The following is a 19,532-nucleotide window of genomic DNA, read 5'->3' as shown; positions in this document are numbered from 1 at the left end:
TGGGAGAGGACCCGACTAAAATCCAGGCTTTGGGTTCCAAATCTAGGGCTGTCTGCACCGGACATGTGCCTGCCCCCTGTCCATTCAGAGGGGCATGTCACTTTCAGACGCCACTGGAGGGCAGACCCGTCCAGAGACAGAAAGACCAGTTTTTTCTCAAGTCCTAGTGGCCATTTCTAAATCAGGGATGGATTATTTTCTGGACCCCACCAGACCTTCCCAGATAAGAGTCTAGGTCCTGGACACTTCATGGGGAGCTGAACTGGGGCACCGGGGGGCCTTGGGCAGGGCCAGGGGCTGGGGTTGTCAGGGGAGCAGATGCGGGAGCCCATTTCAGGGCTGGGCGGTGGGCCCTCCAGCGCCTGCAGAGCACCCCTCACCGGCCTCTCCTGCAGTTCGAGGGCTGCAGCAAGGCTTTCTCGCGCCTGGAGAACCTCAAGATCCACCTGCGGAGCCACACGGGCGAGAAGCCATACCTGTGCCAGCACCCAGGCTGTCAGAAGGCCTTCAGCAACTCCAGTGACCGCGCCAAGCACCAGCGCACCCACCTCGACACGGTAGGCCCCAGGGGTAGAGGCTGAGGGTGGAGGGGGGAGGACAAGCACACCACCCATATTTGTCTAATGGAGGGCAGCAGCCACCTCCAGGCAGAAACCCTGCCTTCAGCCTTGTTGACATTTTGGGCAGGACAGATCTTTGCAGGGAGAGGGAAGTACCATCATTATAGGGTGTCCAGCCACATTCCTGGCCTCTACTGTTTCAGTTGCTGAGTTGCATCCCTGTGAACTCTTTTGCAACTCTGTGACCTGCAGCCTGCCAGGCTCCTCTGTCCGTGGGATTTCCCAGGCAAGAATACTCGAGTGGGTTGCCATTTCCTTCTCCAGGGTCTCTTCTCCACCCAGGGATCGAACCTGTGGCTTCTGCTATGTCTCTTGCATTGCAGGTGGAGTCTTTACCACTGAGCCACCGGGAAAGCCTCTGTCCATTCGATAGGAGCGATTTCCTACTTCCCAGTTGTGGCAACCAAAAATGTCTTTTAGTGTTGCCAAAAATCCTGGCAGTTAAACTCTCACCTGGTTGAGAACCACCAGCCCAAGCAGTAGTGTGGGCCCCACTGAGCGGGGGCACAGGGCAGGGGGGCGGCGGTGCAGCTCACATCCTGCATCTTCTCCCCGGGCCTGTCAGTCACTCCCAGAGCCAGTCCTCCCTGCTCTTCCTCGCCCACCCCCACCCTGACCCCCGGTATGGAGACAGGCCAGAGGCTCTCCAGGGCCTTGCATATCTCCTGGGCACGGTGGTTGAGCCGTTGAGGGAAGCAGGGCCCAAGACTCCAGGCCCCTGGATCAGTGACCTGGCCCCAGATGCCAGTGTGTCCGCCTCCTTTCCTGTTTGTGCCAGTGTGATGGATAACCTGCGGCATCCTGTGCTGTGCATGCAGACCTCAGCAGTTAACCGAGCACTGTATAACATCACCTCCCACCATCTCTGCCTGTCAGTGGGCCACGAGCCCATTTGACAGGTGAGGAAAGGGGGGCTCCGGGCAGTTCCCCACTCAGCCAGAAGGTGGCAGAGCTGACTGGGGTCTCCCCACAGTCTCACAGCACCTATGTGGGGGGATGCACCAGCCTGGGAGACCCCCGGCCCCTCAGTGCAGCAGAAGATGGGTCCATAGCCAGACTCCACATTTTGGACCACTGGCCTGTATCTCTGCTTTTTGTGCGAATGTTTGAGGAACTGTGCCGGTGGGGGCCTGGGAGACCTGTGTGGTCGTGCAGCCCAGCCTCTAGTACCCGGACATACAGATGAGGAAAGAGAGTCCCAGATGGGCGATTGACCCCTCCAGGGTAAGTCGGAGGCCACATGGCAACAGAAGTCAGAGCTGGAGGCCCTCTGGGGGTTCTATAGCTGGGAAAACCAAGATCCCCAAAAGATGGGGGAGGTGGATAGCAGAAAATAGCAGGGGAGTCATGCTTTGGGGCCCGGCCAGGCCCTGGGCAGAATGTTCCACACATCTCCCCGTCCCCTGAGATCACACACACCCTCCCCTAGTTTAATCCTAGTGACAAACCACAAGGTAGGGGCCTGTCTCCATTTTGCAAATGAAGAAACTGAGGCTCAGAGATGAAATCATTGACTGTCACATGGCTGGAAAGTGGGAGAGCTGGGATGCAACCCAGTCTGCCTGACTGCTAGTTCAGTGCCCCTTGCTGAAGAGGGGAGAAGATGAGGTGGGAAGGAAGAGCCCTGCCCGCAACGTGAGCCCGACCACTGTCCCCCCCACCCCCACCTCAGGCTTACTGTCTTGGGGGTGGGGACATGGAGTGAAGAGGTGTGCTAACAAACCCCTCTGACTGCATCATCTTCTCATGCCCAGCCCCCGGGGCCCTTGGCACCTATACCAGCCCCGAGAGGTACACATGGCAGCCCCAGCAACACCAGGCCCCTTTGCACCCCCTCCCCCAGGCCTCCCTCCAGGCATCTCGGGGTCACCTACCCTGACTTACCCCCTTCCTCCCCTCTCCTTACTGCATTTCCTGGCCCCAGCCCCAAAGCAACAGGCCTCTGGCCCCTGCTTGGTGTGTGAACGGAGCTCCAAGGGCAGGGTCAGGGCAGGCCCAGAATGAGCCCGCAGGGTTATCTCAGTACTGCATCTCCCCAGAAGGTCCTGGTCAAGCCTAGCCCCCGCGCCAGGCCCATGGAGGCACCGCAGTGGCCCTCCATGGCGAGGTTGCTTTCCCAGCACCCGAGGGCCCATGGGGTCAGTGCCATGCAGGCTGGGCCTTGTTTTCCAGAGGGGACCTGCTCATGTCCCCAGCTCCGCTCTGGCACCAGAGAACGTGGGGTTCTCTCCACGGGCAGGGAAGCAGTGGAACAGGCTGGAGAGAGCCAGCCTGGGTTCTAATCCCAGCCTCCATCTGGTCCCAGAGGTCTGAGAATTGCCACCCAACCTCTCTGGGCTTCAGACACTCCTACCTTACAGGAGAGAGATGGGGGAATCAACTGAGGCGGCAGGTGTGGCAGCCAGACATGGGGTCTGCACAGCAAACTTGAGTTGCTGGCCTGCCTGTGACTTGCTGACTGAATGCTGACCAAATCCTGCCGCATCCCAGACACTCCGTGTGCAGCTCGAGTCCCGACTGCCGCAGACTGTCCTGGCCTGGCCTCGGCTTCCTTACAGGGAAGATGGGGGCGATAGTCTCTCCTTTGCCCGCTTCCCTGGACCAGTCAGGGCTGCAGAAGAGAGGGGGCACCTTAGCAGAGGGGCGTGGGCACTGCATTGCTGCAGGATCTTGGGCAAAGCATCAGCCTCAGTTTCCTCATCTGTAAAGTGGGGATGCTTTTCATGGGGTGGGTGAGATGCTGAAAGGAGATCGCAGCTGGCCAGTGCTGAGCACAGTGCCTGCACACCTGGGGGGGAGGCTTAGTATGTGAGGGGCTGTCTTGTGCACAGGTCGGGAGGGTGCTGTGAGGTGCTCGATGCTCACAGCACGGCCCTGAGTGTCCTGCTGTGAACAAGGCCTTGGAGCTGGTGCGGTGACTGCAGGCCTGGGGCTTGGCTGCTGCTTGGGACAGCCAGCCACAGGGTTTCCTGAGGGCTCCTAGGGGAGCTGGGCTGGAGGAATGTTCTACACACGTCAGGCCCTGGAAAAACAAACACAGAGATGGGCCTTGTGCCCTCTTTCCAGGCGAGGGCGCCTGCACACACGGAGCTCTGTTTGTTTGCTTTTTGACAAAAGCGCGTGGATTTGTATCAGCGTCCCCTGGGGACAGAGCCTGGGGCAGAGCAGGGCACAGCCCATGAGAGAAAGAGCGTGCGTGTGTGTGTGTGTGTGTGTGTGTGTGTGTGTGTGTGTGTTGGGGTGGGAATCAGACCCAAGAAAGAAGGGCCCTGTGGTGTGTGGGTCTGTGTCTGTGTCTCTGAGTGGTTGTGTGGGGGGCAGGTCTGAGGCCTGCCTCCCACCCCACCGTACCTGCCTTTCAGCAAGGCCAGCCTCTCACTGCCCTGTCTCTCTCTTTTTGCTCTCCTCTGATTCTTTAACCTGGCAACTCTCCGTGGCAGCACCAAGGTATGGCCGTCTGTTTCTGCTCCCCATCCCCAACCCCATGCTGTCCAGCAGGAGGGCTCACCTTAAGGTTTAGGGGCAGTTCCAGTAGGCATGGCTGGTGGGGACATAGGCATCATCTCTAAACGTCCCCCACCACTGTGTCTCCTGCAGTGGTTGGAGGCCAGAGGGCCTTGAGAAATCAGAGCTGCTGGATGTGTTCAGAAAGGGAGGCTTAGGGACTTGAAGCCCCAGTGGGAGCCAGAGTCCCTGAGCCAGGTCTCATGGAGGTTTGCTTCTACGGGGAGCTTAGAATTCAGTTAGAGCCACAGAGCCCCTGACCTGGAATGAATCAGAAGGGACCCTTCCTGGAAGAAAACTCACCTCTGAACAGACCCAGCCGCGCAGGTGGACACTGCTACCGGTGGAAACTTGAGAAGTGGTGGTGGGAACTAGACTCAAGGAGAGGTTGGAGAGGAGGAGACGAGAGCTGGGTGTGCTGGGATGGGAGGAGGGGTGAGGACTCAACCAGAGCTAAAGTCACAAAGGGCCTTCAGCACCCAGAGATGGGTTGTATCCAAGGGCTGGCACTACAGGGACCATGGGGGTTAGTAGGTGAGAGCGTGGCCAGACCTGTGAGAAAGGTCCTCTGGCTGTGAATGAGAGGGGAGACTGGAGGCGTAGAGAGCACACGGGGTCTGGATAGGAACCAGGGGAGGTGGTGGGCACCGACTTGTTCTAGAAGATGAATGGGGCTCCAAGGGAAAGGGACATGAAGGGCACTGATGCCCAGCCTACCTGGGGCTACACCTGAGATCCAGTACCCTCTGGTCTCCTGTGCTTCTTGGTTTGAGGACCTACAATTCTCATAGCCTGGGGACCAGTCTGGGGACTCGGGACCCACTGCAGGGTCGGTCAGTGCTCCGAGCCTGGCCTCCGCTCTCCAGCTTGGTTCATGTTTGTGTCCCGTTGCCTTGTGCTCTGCCCCACTCCTCTCCTTCCTTTTCTTCCTCCCCCTCCGCAAGGCAACCACCTCACTCTGCTCCTTTTTCACTTGCTGCTTCTCTGCAGCCGTGAGCCACAAAGGGTGTTCTTTTCTCAGAGCTGGTGTCAGAGCGGAAGAAGTCTTAGAACTTGGGAGGGCCCATCTTGCAGAGGAGAAAGTGAGAGTCTGAGAGGGGAGGCAACTTACCTGAGGTCCCAGGATGAGGGCAGAATGGAGACACAGACGCCTCCTTCACCGCCAGGCCAGGCACCCTCCCCCCACCAGTGGGCAGGCCTGAGTCAGACTCCTCCTGGCCTAGGACACAGGGAGGGACAGGACATGAGCCACACAGAAGGGCGTACGCCTGGCGGGTGCCCCCCACTCACCTGCCTCTGCCCTCTGATGTTACAGAAGCCGTACGCCTGCCAGATCCCTGGCTGCTCCAAGCGCTACACAGACCCCAGCTCCCTCCGCAAGCACGTGAAGGCCCATTCCGCCAAAGAGCAGCAAGTGCGCAAGAAGGTAAGAGGGCTCCGTCCCAAGCCCATCTCCGCAGACAACCCCCCCAGCCTACCCAGCCTCCCGTCCAGCATCAAGGCAGGCAGCGATCACACTCACTGCCTGCATCCAGCCTTCCACACCCAAGGGTGCTACTGTCCTCACCCCCGTCTGCCTCCCACCAGCCCAAGTGTCAAGATGGTCCATGACTTACAGTGATTTGTTTTCACAAGTTCAGTAGAAACCACGCTGTGAAGTTTGATCTTCTCCGTGACGTAACAGTGGTTTGACTTGTGATGGTCCAGCTTACAATTCTTCAACTTTACGATGGTACGATGGTATTTTCACAAGTTCAGTAGAAACCACACTTTGAAGTCTGATCTTCTCCCGGGCCCGCGATGGGCAGGATCTTCTCTTGTGATGCTGGGCAGCAGCAGCTGCTCGACCACAAAGGTGAACAACTGATACACTCACAGCCATTCTGTTCCCAGACCACCATTCTGCTTTTCACTTCCACTACAGTATTCTGGAAGTGAGCTATTCAGAAGTGAGCTATTCTGGAAGTACATTACATGAGCTATTCTGCACTTTGTTTAAGACAGTCTTTGCCTGAGGTGATTTTGCCCGCTGTAGTCTTGCGTAAGTGTTCTGAGCACATTTAAGGTAGGGGAGGCTACACTATGGTATCAGATAGGTTCAGTTCAGTTCAGTCACTCAGTCGTGTCCAGCTCTTTGCGACCCCATGGACTGCAGCACGCCCCCATGGACTGCAGCACGCCAGGCCTTCCTGTCCATCACCAACTTCCGGAGCTTGCTCAAATTCATGTCCATTGAGTCAGTGATGCCATCCAACCATCTCATCCTCAGTCATCCCCTTCTCCTCCTGCCTTCAATCTTTCCCAGCATCAGGGTCTTTTCCAGTGAGTCAGTTCTTTGCATCAGCTGGCCAAAGTATTGGAGCTTCAGCTTCAGGATCAGCCCTTCCAATGAATATTCAGGACTGATTTCCTTTAAGATGGACTGGTTGGATCTCCTTGCATTTCAAGGGACTCTCAAGAGTCTTCTCCAACACCACAGTTCAAAAGCACCAATTCTTTGGTGCTCAACTTTCTTTATGGTCCAACTCTCACATACATACATGACCACTGGAAAAACCATAGCTTTGACTAGATGGACCTTTGTCAGCAAAGTAATGTCTCTGCTTTTTAATATGCTGTCTAGGTTGGTCATAGCTTTTCTTCCAAGGAACAAGCATCTTTTAATTTCATGACTGCAGTTACCATCTGCAGTGATTTTGGAGCCCAAGAAAATAAAGTCTGTCACTGTTTCCATTGTTTCCCCATCTATTTGCCATGAAGTGATGGGACCGGATGCTACGATCTTCATTTTCTGAATGTTGAGTTCGGTAGGTTAGCTGTATTAAATGCAGTTTTGATTTTTGATATTTTCAGACCTTGATGGGTTTATGAGGCCATAACCTCATTATAAGTCTAGGGAGGTCTGTACTTCCTCACTCTCAGCCAGAAGACATTTATCCCCCTACCAGCTCCTCTCTCAACCATTTGCTCAGGGCTCATTTATAAACATTTGACATCCCCAGCATTCAGGAGGCAGAAATAAAAACCATGGTCCTTACCTTCAGTGGGGACCTGGCAGTGAGAGACAGATAAACATGAAGGGATAAGTCGACACAATATGACAAAGACCGCGATAGATGTGTGCAGAAAACAGTCAAAGAACCGGGAAAGGGCTTTGGCCTATCCGGGGGAACTGGAGGGTCATGGAGGAAGTGACATGGGGCTGGGGCTGGGGCTGGGGGCAGTGGTGTGCAGCCTCCTGGCTCCTGACACCGGGGCCTTGGGCACGCGTCTTAGCGCCTTTGTTCTTGTCCTCAGCTGTCAGATGGGGCATAGAGGACTTGCTTTTAAGGGTTCTCATGAGGATTAAACGAGGAAATCTATCTCAAGGGTTTTTTGACCAGTACTTGACCCAAAGTAAAAGTTCCGAACAGAAATCAGGAGGCGTTGTCATCAAGTCTTAAAGAAGGAGTAAGCACTGGGCCTAGGAAGATGGGGCCCCAGAGAGTGGCAGAGGCTTGAAGCAGTGTCTGAGGACCAGCCTCACACAGTCCCTGCCTGTCTCCGGGCTGAGCATCGAGGCACGGAGGCGGTGGGGGTGGGGTGACAGGATGCCCCTGCGGAGGTGGCAGGGCTGTCCTGAGGATGGGGGGTTCCATCGAGGGGTTGTAGGCAGAGATGGGACAGATCACCCTGAAAGGTGGCACTGGGGGCTGTGTAGAGAATGGGTCGAGATGGGTAGAGGGAAATTTGAGACAAGGAGGCCACTGCTGGGGGCAGGAGAGACATGGAGGGGAGGGTGGGGGCTGATCTGGGGCAGGGTAGGAGGGGAGGAAGAGGGACTGGGCTTGGTGACTGCTTGGCTGGGTTGGGGGCGCCTGGCAGGAGGAGCATCAGTGTCAGAGGTTGGGGGAGCAGGATGCATGGATGGTGGTCCCCTTCACCAAGATAGAGAATCTGAGAAAGAAGCAGGCTTGCAGGAGAACGCAGCGGGTTCTGTTTTGGACAGGAGGTGTGTGAGCCGCTGAGGGACCCAGTGTGGTTGGAGGAACAGGACTGCAACTCGGGGCAGGACCTTACCTGCCACATCTCCCGAGGACCACTGGGGCCACAGGTGCTTGAGTGCCAGGGAGGGTGTGTTGGGGGGAGAGAAACACCAGAGGCCAGTCATCAATATGTCAGAGGAGGACAGAGCGGGAAGAGCCCATTAACTTGTCTAGCAGGATTCAGGAGCAGCTCCTGTTCTCCAAACAGTGTTCTCAGAACTGTGGATACAGTGTAAATAGGGCAGAAAAAGGCCTAGAGGCTGGAGAAGTCAACTGCTGTATAATCTAGGGGATGGGGTATGCAGAAATGGGGTGCTAGGAGCAAGCAGACCTCAGTGAAAGAAAATTGGGGAGGGGAGAGCTTGGCGCGGGAGCCCCCGGAAGCTGTAGAGCAGAGGAGGAGCCTGGCCACAGCATGTGCTGTCAGCTTGCGGGGAGCACAGCACAGCCACATTCACCCTGAGGAGGGAGGGGTGAATCTGGTGCTTCACAGGCCGTGTCTCATCTAGTCCTCACTATAATCAAGAAGTGGGAGATTCCTCCCCATTTTAGAGATGTGGAAACTGAGGCTCAAAGCGGTAACAAGTCTGTCCAGGGTTGTGTGGTATGGGAGGGACAGAGCCAGACCCATCTGCTTCCAGGGCACAAGCTCTCTCCACTGCTTTCAGGTTGACGAGCCTGGGCAGGGACGGGGAATGGCCCGGGCTCCACGCCAGGGAGGCTTCTGTCCCGAGCAGACTGATGCCCAAGGACCAGAATCCTGCCCTGGTTTTCCCAGGCCCCGTGCTTGGCTCGCACTGAGCCCCTGGGACCTGGGGCCGCAGATCTGCAAACTTCCCAACAATAAGCATCCATTAAAAGCCATCGGGGATGATGTATCTTTCTGTGTAAAGCGACCCTTGTATTATGACAGCTCCTTGGCAGCCCTGCTGCGTTTCAGAGAGAATTAGAAATGCTTTTCTTCCTTAATTCTCCTCTCCCGCTGCTCCTAATCCGATCGACATTGCGGTCTGCAAGAACATGCCTTGGCCCTCTTTTGCCAGAAACTTAATTTACATGGAAAACAGCTGCTGGGTCAGGGAGCCGAGAGCCCTTCGGGAGGCTAGGCATGCCTTCCCCGGGCCTGGGTGCTGGCCCGGCTGGCCTGGGAGGGTGGAAAGACCCTCGGGCTGACTCCCAGCTGCTGTGTGACATGCAACAAGGCTCTTGCCTTCTCTGGGTTGGTTTTGTCCCAGTTAAAATGAGGATCTGGACGAGTCAATCTTTAGGACTCTGATGATCAGCTTTGGGATTTCCCTGGGAGAAGGAACCCTCCCATGCTAGTGCACCCCCCCTCATCACTTGAGGACCCCTGTGCCTGTCTGGTCCCAACTGGAGATGTGAAGATGTGCTGAGGGGTCAAGCTCAAGTCTATATTTAGGGATAGCTGAGGACGACTGGCCAAAGACTTGCCAGCCCCATTGTGCTGTTAGCTGACACCCTCAAGGCTGGGTATCGACTCAGAGGGCCCACCGTCACGTGACCGTGGGGGACTCGGCCAGTGGAGTGAGCCAGCCCTTGACCCAACACCTTCAACCACTGTTCACACCTGTCCTCTCGTCACCCCTCTCAGCAGCCTGGCCTGAGGGTGATTATTGCTGCTTAGTCCGGCAGGAGCAGGGAGAGTCAGAGAGGGTATTTGTCCAGTGTCACACAAGGCGTAAGAAGACATGGAGCAGGACTTGGGTCCAGTCTTCTGTCCCCAGCCCTGGACTGTTTCTGCTGCATTTTGTGCCGGGAAGGAAGAGAGATGGGAGTGGGGAGGAAGGAGGCAGAGACACTTATTGCACATTCGCTGTATGCCACTCCGCCAGTGTCAGCCAGCCCAGCCATGGCCCAAGAACCTGCCCCACAGACCTCCAGCCTCCTGGGAGGCCCAGCTGCTGCACTTTGATGCCCTCCTGGCATCTGTGCCAAGGCCACACCCCCAGCGGGGGCTCCCAGCTAGTGACAGAGCCTGGTAGGCCCTGCAGGGATGTGAAGCAGGACCCCTTCCTGGGAGACTTGGGACCCCACTGACTTCCAGCAGACTTAGGCGCCCTGAGAACTCCCTGGTCCCTGGGCTCCCAGTCTAGGGAGCTCCCACCAACTTCCTCTCTCCCTCTTCTTCCTTCTGTCTGGTGGCTTTCCCAGCACGCCCAGCTCTCCCTCACCTATTAAAATCATTGCATGCTCGATCTCGCCTGAGCATCTGCTTCTCAGCCCTGAACTAACGCCACTCTCACTGTGTCCGCAATTAGCTCCACTTGACAGCTGAGGAAACTGAGGGGCAGTGAAGGAGGGGTCGTGCCCTGGAGCCACCGTCCTTCCTGCCCTGTCCCCTAGAATGAGACTTGCTCGTGGGCAGGTGGTCTCGTGCTAACCCCCTCTCTCCCTCTGCTCACTCCCCAGCTGCACACGGGCCCTGACGCTGAGGCTGACATCCTGACCGAGTGTCTGGCCCTGCAGCAGCTCCACACGTCCACACAGCTGGCTGTCAGCGACGGGAAGGGTGGCCGCGCCCTAGGCCAGGAACTTCTCCCAGGTAGGCAAGCGGGGAGGCAGGGCTGGGGGGGCCCTTTCTGCACCCAGCCCTGCAGGCAGACAGCCGTGCTTCGTGGGCAACAGGGGCCACGTGGACACGACCTGCTGGAGGCGCCCTCTCCTTAGAACTTCATTGCCAGGCAGCTGATCTCCCCAGGTGTCTGTTCCTTCATACCCACTCCTCTGTGACTCACCATTGCCTGTGGGATGAAGCCCAGGCTCCTCCCAGGCCTCCTGGGGCCTAGACATTCCTGATGGCCTCCTGCCCCAACCTTGGCGCATTGGATGCGGTTCCCTGAGCACACCAGGCTCCCTCTTGCCTGGGAACCACTGTACACACCTTGCCAGCCTCCACTCCCTGCACCTTCACTGCGGCAGGTCCTGCACTTTCTTCAGGACCCACCTCAGGGTTCGTGCCGGGGCCCCAACTTAAAGTCCCATGGACTCCCCACCATGATTCCTTGCTTCAGAAGAGAAACCCGGACCTCTGAGAGGATGGGCAACTTGGCTGTAATTGCTTCCAGCTCATCAGAAGATAGGGCCCCCCCAGACCTCTGGGACCCTGCCACCCATCCATCCAGATGCTCAGAGCCTCCGGTGCAGCTGAGACAGCCTGTCTGCCCCTCCCAGCAGCCGCGGGCCACGGGGCAGGTCTCAGGCCCCGGCAGGAATTCCTGGCTTCTTGGGAACCCAGCCCAGCAAGGGGCAGGGTAGCCTGTGGATTCCAGCTGACAATTCTTGTGCTCTGCCCCTTTCCCCACCCCCCCGAAGAAACCACAGTATCAGAGCAGAAAGCTTTTCCCATCCTCTGGGATTTCTTGAATTACCCCAACCATTTTAAACATTTTTATTTTCTAGTTTTTTAAAATTCTTCCCCCTTAGCCTTAAAGTTGTAGCATATTTAAAACTCCATCAAAGCACTTACCAAATAGCCTTCAGAAGAGAAGATATTTCCCCTTTCTCTAGGTTGCCCTTCACAGGGTCTGTGCTCAGACAGATCCACAAGGATGAGGACACCCCAGGAGGATGGATCCATGGAGGAGGGACCATACCCACCTCCCTCCAACTAGGGGTCCCTTCTGCCATGGCTGCACCTCATAGGGTCAGAGCTGCTAAAATAGAGGGACCCTAGTGGAGAAGAGGCCCTAGAGACGACTCAGTCTAGGGATGGAGGTTTGTATCTCAAACGCCAGCTGCCTGGGGCTGAGCTCTGTGTTGAGAAGGCTTCTGAGGCTTAGCAGGAAAGAGGGCTGGGACTGGTTAGCAATGGCTGCCCTGGGACAGAGGGGCAGAGGGCCTATATATAGCTGCATCGTTTCTACCGTGGGAGGACTCAGGAAACGGACTGGCCTAAGGTCATCCAGGAAGGTCAGCAACAGATCCCATTTGGAAGCCTGCTCTCCCAGGTACTAGCCCAGGGCTTGTCCCGGGGAGAGCAGTCAGGACCAGTGACATCTCTCGAGCACCTCTCGGGCTGGTCACTTTACAACATCATTTCATCCAGTCCCGAGTGAGCCCATGCTACAGATGAGACACAGATTCACTGAGGCGGTGGCGTGGATGGAGGGGCACTGGGGTAACCCTAGGCCTGCCCAGGCCTGCTCTAGCCGTGGGTCAGCAGCGTCTCTGCTGCTTGAGCCTGAGTTCCCCACCCCTCCCCAGCAGCCTGCTGTGACACCAACTGTGGCTGTGGATATGATCACTTATAGAAAACCAATGTGACGGAGAGTTTTAGCATTATTGTTGTTGCTCACGGTGAAGGAGAAGAATAGCTGTTCACTCATCCATCTCGCGATAATGCAAAAGCCATCGTTTACTGAACGTGTGCCAGGAGCTGTTCTAGGGACTGCACATGTATGTGTTAACTAACATAATCCTCATGTCAGCCTCATAAAGTACATATTAGCATGCACTTTCTCTTCCAGACAAGGAAACTGAAGCCTCGCGAGCTTAAGTAACTTTTTGCTGAGGTTCCACAACTAGTAAATGGCAGAGGCCGATGTGAATCCAGGCCGTTTGGCTGTAGGCCATGCCCTTAACCGGCTGTCTGCTGCCTTTGCCGTGGTGTGCATGTGTGTGTGCACGCGTGTGCGTGCTTGCGTGTGCGTGTGTGCGTGCGCTCAGTCGTGTCTGACTCTTTGCGACCCCACACACTGTAACCCGCCAGGGTCCTCTGCTCCATCCTGCCATACTGAACACCTATTGTGTTCGAGGTTCTGTGTGGGTCCCTGTCCTTGAGCCACTTCCAGCGCAGCGGGGAGAAAAGGGCCCGCCAGGCAAGCTCAGGAGTCCTGGGTCCCCCTGGGGCCATCAGGTTCTCCTGCAGACCCCACGGCGGATGCCTCAGGCACAGTTGGGAACAGATGTTAGGGCCAGAGGTTAAGCGCTCACGGCTGATGATTGATGACGCTGATTTACAGCCTGAAGTGGTGCGTTCTGGGGAGAGACCGCCTGCTCCTTACGATAACGGTGGTTCCCTCCTTCCTGCCCACTGTCCGCATGTTCAACGTGCCTGGTTCACACACTCAGTCGCCCACCGTATATTTGCCCTCAGGGGGCTGGACAGGGAGGCACCTGGACCGGGGCCGGGCAAAGGCAGGGGAAATTGTGGACGGGAAGAGTCCAGAACAGAGGGGTGAGGTTAGGGAGCGGCTGGTGAGAGTGGCCTCCAATCTTCACTGTCTGACTATGTGAAGCTCCCCTGAGCTTGCCTCTCGTCAGGAAGGACCAGCTCTCCTCACAGGAAACCCTCAGGAGTTTACCTGGCGGGCCTCCTTCAAGCCGCCCCAGGTAACGAAATGGGCAGTGGGACGTGAGAAGCGTGAGGGCAGCACGGCTGAGGGGAAGGGAGCAGGATCTATCAGGACTCTGGGCCTTCCCAGCTGTCAGGCCCCCAGACTGGCTCAAGACGGCAGGCGAGGAGGTGCTGCAGAGAGTGGTGAGGGGAGCAAGGCAGGAGCAGCACTGAGCCAGGCCCTGTCCGCAGAGGCCCCCCTCCCGCGCCTCCCTGACCAAGCTGGGAGGGGTGTGCGGCTGAGGGAGCGGGCAGATGGGTGGGTGGGTGGTGGTGTCCGTGCGGGCCGAGATCCCCGAGACAGGGGCCAGGAGGGGCTGGGGCTGAGAGGCAGAGGGCCCCCAAGAGCCCATTCAGAGCCTGGGTCTCACAGCCTGGCAGTGAAGCCCACGCCAGAGGCCCCTAGCCTGACGGGCCAGCGCCTGAGCCAGAGCCTAACTTTACATGGACTTTCTCTTGGTGTCATTTGGGAGGACGGATTAGCTGCTCATTGCATGACTTTTGGCAAATTACTGAGGTTCTTAAGACTTCATCTTAAAATGAGATCATGTTATCTCCCCAGATGACAGTTGTTGAGATGCTTAAACCTGATAGTGTGGGGAAAGACCTTGACGTATAGTATATTCTTAATGAGCTGTTGTCGATAATAACGCATTTATTGTAAGAGTAGAATTTCACCGAATATAACCCTTCCATTGAAGGCCTGTTGCTCTAACTCTAGGCCAGGGTTGCGGACTGCCTGGTCTACACACGGCGCCGTGCCATAGTCCCCACCACTTCCTATCACCATCCCCTGCCGGTCCGCTCATTCTGCTCCCTGCTGTGCCACCTAAGGCACTGACCTTGCAGTCCCTGCCCTTGTCCTGCTCAGTTCCTGGTAGTAGTTCCCTGACTCGCAGGCCTGGGATGGGCTAGCCTTGGAACCCCAACCACCTGAGAAAGGAAAAGTTCCTCCTTGACCCCACCCCTGAGAAGAGTGTGCTCTGTTCCCAGTGGTCCTCACGAGGTGCCGAGAGCATTGAGTGTGGACCCTCGGGATATAACAGCTGAGCCCCCGCTGCAGTCTCAGTGCAGCTCAGGGCCCGGTCCCCAGGTCCACAGAGTCCTCCCAGGGCATCGACTTGATCAATTGATTTCTGGGAAAATGATGTCAATTTCTATGAAAATTGGTAAACGTGGCAGATTAAAGAGGGGGTGCAAAATTGGCCCCATGTTTTTCGGATAAAATAGGGAACATCAAAAAATTGCAACCCTTGCTGTGACCTCCTTAGGCTCCAGTCCCAGAGGAGGGGCTTGTTCTCCTCTCTAATTCAGGTTCCTTGGGAAGGTCTTCGGGAAGCACTGGCCTTGGTCCCTGCTCGCAGGCCCTCAGTGGGGTCCCTGGAGCAACATGTGACTGACATGTGCCAGTCATGACACATGTTGACCCTGCCCTGAGCAACACGTGTCCCCCATTTGATTCATTAGCCAACCTTCTTCTTAACAAGGGAAAGACCTCTGGGAGTAAAAGGTGATAAAATGTGGTCCCACTTGCAGGCGTCTTCCAGAGGTTTAGAATCTGAGACTCGAGCATGGCTGACACCTGTGCTGAGTCGAGACCCTTGTACAGTGTACATCCTACACAACCGTCTGTGACATCGCTTTCCCCAGGTCTCCCAGGCCAACCTGCCATCCAGCTAGCACAGCCATCCTGTCTCTGGAACCCCTCACGGCAGACATCCAGGCTCTCCTCGCACACCTCTGGAGACGGGCAGTTTATTTTCTCCAAGGGCAACCTGTGACCCTACTGCAAATCTGCCTGTTAGTAGGAACCGCCAGGCCCAGAGCTCCAGTCTCCTCTCAAGCTTCCCTTCATCCCAGGTCTCTGTCTACTGGGGCTACATGGAGCAAGCCCCTTCTTTCCCAGAACAGTTCCAGATATTTGAGGCAGCTTACTCCATTCAAATCTGCCTCTGCCCCAGTAAATACACACACACACACACTCACAGGGTCCAACCACCCCGCACGTCTGACAGCCCCGTGTCAGTCCACCTCTGCGCTCAGCATGGACCTCAGCCCTGCATACAACCCCTCAGCTGCAGCATGAACAGAGCACAGTGGGGCCATTATCTCCCCCTGTCTGTGCTCCTAACCATCTAGGAATACAATGCTGGTTTCCCTTCTTGTCTTTCTCTCTCCGTAAGCAGGCACACAGTTCCCGGGGTGACCACAGCCATCTCTAGGGAGCGGCCGAAGCCCAGTGATAATTGTTTGCTTCCCTGCAGGCATGTATCCTGGCTCCATCACCCCCCATAACGGGCTGGCAGCAAGCATCCTGCCCTCTATGCATGATGTCCCTTCCAGGCACCACCCACTGGACGCCACCACCAGTTCCCACCACCATCTGTCCCCTCTGCCCACGGCTGAGAGCACCCGGGATGGGTATGTATAGCAAGCCAGTCCTCCTCTGGGACAGCAGATGGGCACCTGCATGAGCGGCAGGTGAGGGCAGGTGTCCTGCACACTAATTGGTTGTTACTGATAATGAAAGTAGCCAGCATTTATGCAGCACCTACTGTGTACTATGCTCTGAACCAAATACTCACTGGGCACGATGTCCTCCTTGCCTCATAGGCATCCTAGCTGGTGGATGATATTATCACGGGGCTTCCTGGCACCTCACCTCGTGCCCCCTCGCCGCCCCAGTGGGGGTGGCCCCAGGAAGATGCTACATCCCCCCTAGCCCTGACCCTGACCCAGACCTTCTGGGCTGGGCTGCTGCACCCAAGCCTTCTTGAGAGGCTCACCCTGCCTTCTCTTTGGCTTGTACTGTATGTTCTGTGAGCAAATTATTGGCCCCCACTGCCCACTCCATAGATGCCCACCTAGGCCTTGTCCCCACTTCTGGCCCTGCAGCCGTGACCACTGGCCAGGGCTGTCCAGAAAGCTTTACTGCAGGACCCCTGCAGGAAGGGGGCCTTTTCCTCCATTCAATGTGGTTCCCGTTGTGGTCACTTAATTGTCTAGAAATGAAGAATGTATTAATTGTTGGCTTCAGCAATACGTGAACTATGAACTTCCAGATGTTCAAGCTAGTTTTAGAAAAGGCAGAGGAACCAGAGATCAAATTGCCAACACCCGCTGGATCATCGAAAAAGCAAGAGAGTTCCAGAAAAACATCTATTTCTGCTTTATTGACTATGCCAAAGCCTTTGACTGTGTGGATCACAATAAACTGTGGAAAATTCTGAAAGAGATGGGAATACCAGACCACCTGACCTGCCTCTTGAGAAGTCTGTATGCAGGTCAGGAAGCAACGGTTAGAACTGGACATGGAACAACAGACTGGTTCCAAATAGGAAAAGGAGTACGTCAAGGCTGTATATTGTCACCCTGCTTATTTAACGTCTATGCAGAGCACATCATGAGAAACGCTGGGCTGGAAGAAGCGCAAGCTGGGATCAAGATTGCCAGGGGAAATATCAATCACCTCAGATATGCATATGATACCACCCTTATGGCAGAAAGTGAAGAGGAACTAAAAAGCCTCTTGATGAAAGTGAAAGAGGAGAGTGAAAAAGTTGGCTTAAAGCTCAACATTCAGAAAACAAAGATCATGGCATCTGGTCCCATCACTTCATGAGAAATAGATGGGAAAACAGTGGAAACAGTGTCAGACTTTATTTTGGGGCTCCAAAATCACTGCAGATGGTGACTGCAGCCATGAAATTAAAAGACACTTACTCCTTGGAAGGAAAGTTATGACCAACCTAGATAGCATATTGAAAAGCAGAGACATTACTTTGCTGACTAAGGTCCGTCTAGTCAAGCCTATGGTTTTTCCAGTAGTCATGTATGGATGTGAGAGTTGGACTGTGAAGAAAGCTGAGCGTGGAAGAATTGATGCTTTTGAACTGTGGTGTTGGAGAATACTCTTGAGAGTCCATTGGACTGCAAAGAGGTCCAACCAGTCCATTCTAAATGAGATCAGTCTTGGGTGTTCTTTGGAAGGACTGATGCTGAAGCTGAAACTCCAATACTTTGTCCACCTCATGCAGAGTTGACTCATTGGAAAAGACCCTGATGCTGGGAGGGATTGGGGGCAGAAGGAGAAGGGGATGACAGAGGGTGAGATGGCTGGATGGCATCACCGACTCAATGGACATGAGTTTGAGTAAACTCCAGGAGTTGGTGATGGACAAGGAGGCCTGGCGTGCTGCGATTCATGGGATTGCAAAGAGTCGGACATGACTGAGTGACTGAACTGAACTGACTGAATACTTGGGAAATCTTTTCCTTGCAAATGAGTAGAGGGAAGCCTCACAGCCCTTCCCTCTACCCTTCCTGCTACTTTAGCTCATCACCAGCAGGACTTGAGCAGACTTGTCCCTCAAAGCCTGATCCCACCACCTTCCTCCTCCCCTGTCCTTCCTTCTCAAGGTCAAAGCCTTGGCTTTGGCCTTGGCCTGCTTGTACCCGGGGCCACTGGCCTGAGTTCATTACCCGGTTTGTTGTCCAGGGCTCCTCCTGCTACTCACTCACCCGTTCTCTCAGTGTCCAGTTACTGATGCCCTGGTATGGGGCCACTGATTCCCGCAGCCCTGGTGAAGCTCCCTGTGATAGACCTACAGGGATTTCCCACACTGGGCGAGTAGCCCTCTGGGAAGAAAGAAGAGGCTGTGGAAAGCCAGAGAAGAGCCCAGTGCACTGGGGGAATATGTCAGGGAGGGCTTCCTGGAGGTGATGCTAAGCGGGGCCTCCAAGGTTAAGTAGGAGTGGAGAGGTTGGGAGGAAGGGCAGGTGTGGTGAGAGCTCAGTGTGTTCTGGAAGCTGGACCTTCATGTGGGGTGACAAGCTCAGGAGAGAGGTCACCAGGGCCAGATCACAAGGCCTGTGGCAGGACTTGTCTGCAAGGTGCTGAGCAGTGAGCAAGTCAGGTTTGGGAATGAGAAGACACAGCCTGCAGTGTGGGGCTGGGCTGCAGTGCCCACAGTGAGTGGATGGCAGCCTAAGCCAGCACCGGTGGGAGTAGGGAGGGACCCCCAGCAGGCGAGAATCCCACGGAGGGAGCAGGACTTGAGGACAGTCTGGCCGGGTGGGGAGAGGAGAGCTTGTCAGAGCTGAACCCGTGGGTGCACAGGGAGTGCCCCAGGTATTCATGGAGCAGGGAAGTCTGGCTGTGCATGCCACAGAGGCAGCCTGGTGGAGTACCAAGGGGAGCCCAGAAAATCAGGGCTTCCTGGAACCTTAGTTTCCTCTTCTGTGAAACGGGCATTAGAATACCCTTCCCTGTGGAAGTGGTGAGGGTCAAGTGCACATGCCTGATACTGTGTGTGTCAGCTGGTACAGGCTCCATGGACACCAACCTCCTGTCCCTCCCTCACCCACCCACCCACTGGCTCAGGCCACCTGCTCACCCACAGCCAGCCCCCAGACATCTCCAGCCAAAGACAAATAAACCACAGAGGCCTTTCCCCACTCGGGCCTGCGCACTCTGCTCCGCCTCATTCATCACCTGCCTGCTGCCTGCGTAAGTGCCCATCAAGAATTCCTGCAGTGAGAGGCAGAGTGATGACAAGACCGAGACGGGACCCCCAGCCCGCCCGGCCACCCGCGCCTGCGGGAGCGACAGGCAAGCCATCCCCACCAGCCAGGCGCCCAGGCTCCCCCAGGGCTGCCTGAGAGAAGGGCCCTCATGCCTGACACCAGGACCGGGCCCAGCTTGAATGGGTTTCTTTTTTCAGCCCCTGAGAAGAGGCGAGGAAGGGGGGAAAGCCTTCAGCCTCCCTTTCCTGCCAAAGTCAACAAGGAAGGCCACTCGTGGCTCCCTGGCGGTTTGCTGGGACGTTAAATAGCTTGACAGAATTATCTGATTCACTCAAAAATATGCTAAGAGGGCCTGACTTCATGACCAAATTTATTTACCCTGGCTCAGAGAAGACGCCCAATAGGGTGTGTGTTTTTTTTTTTTCTCCCTGGCTATGTACGAGGTATGAAGCCCTCGTCTGCCAGGCCAGTGAGGTTTTTATTAATTTTTATAGGTTCCAA

The 19,532-nt window shown here is 55.8% G+C and overlaps 1 protein-coding gene across 1 annotated transcript in view; it reads left to right on the top strand.

The window, feature by feature from the left end:
- The window catches only part of GLIS1 (GLIS family zinc finger 1), a 250,710-nt gene that overhangs the window by 227,183 nt on the left and 3,995 nt on the right, over window positions 1–19,532 (top strand). Inside the window, exons 5-8 of the mRNA XM_018044355.1 lie at window positions 396–557; window positions 5,440–5,550; window positions 10,580–10,712; window positions 15,770–15,926. Of these exons, the coding sequence (XP_017899844.1) occupies window positions 396–557; window positions 5,440–5,550; window positions 10,580–10,712; window positions 15,770–15,926 (563 nt within the window). The remainder of the gene's footprint in view (window positions 1–395; window positions 558–5,439; window positions 5,551–10,579; window positions 10,713–15,769; window positions 15,927–19,532) is intronic.

This window comes from Capra hircus, chromosome 3 (genome assembly GCF_001704415.2).
Source record: "Capra hircus breed San Clemente chromosome 3, ASM170441v1, whole genome shotgun sequence".
Lineage (NCBI taxonomy): Eukaryota > Metazoa > Chordata > Mammalia > Artiodactyla > Bovidae > Capra > Capra hircus.
This window is presented reverse-complemented; position numbering and strand designations above follow the sequence as displayed.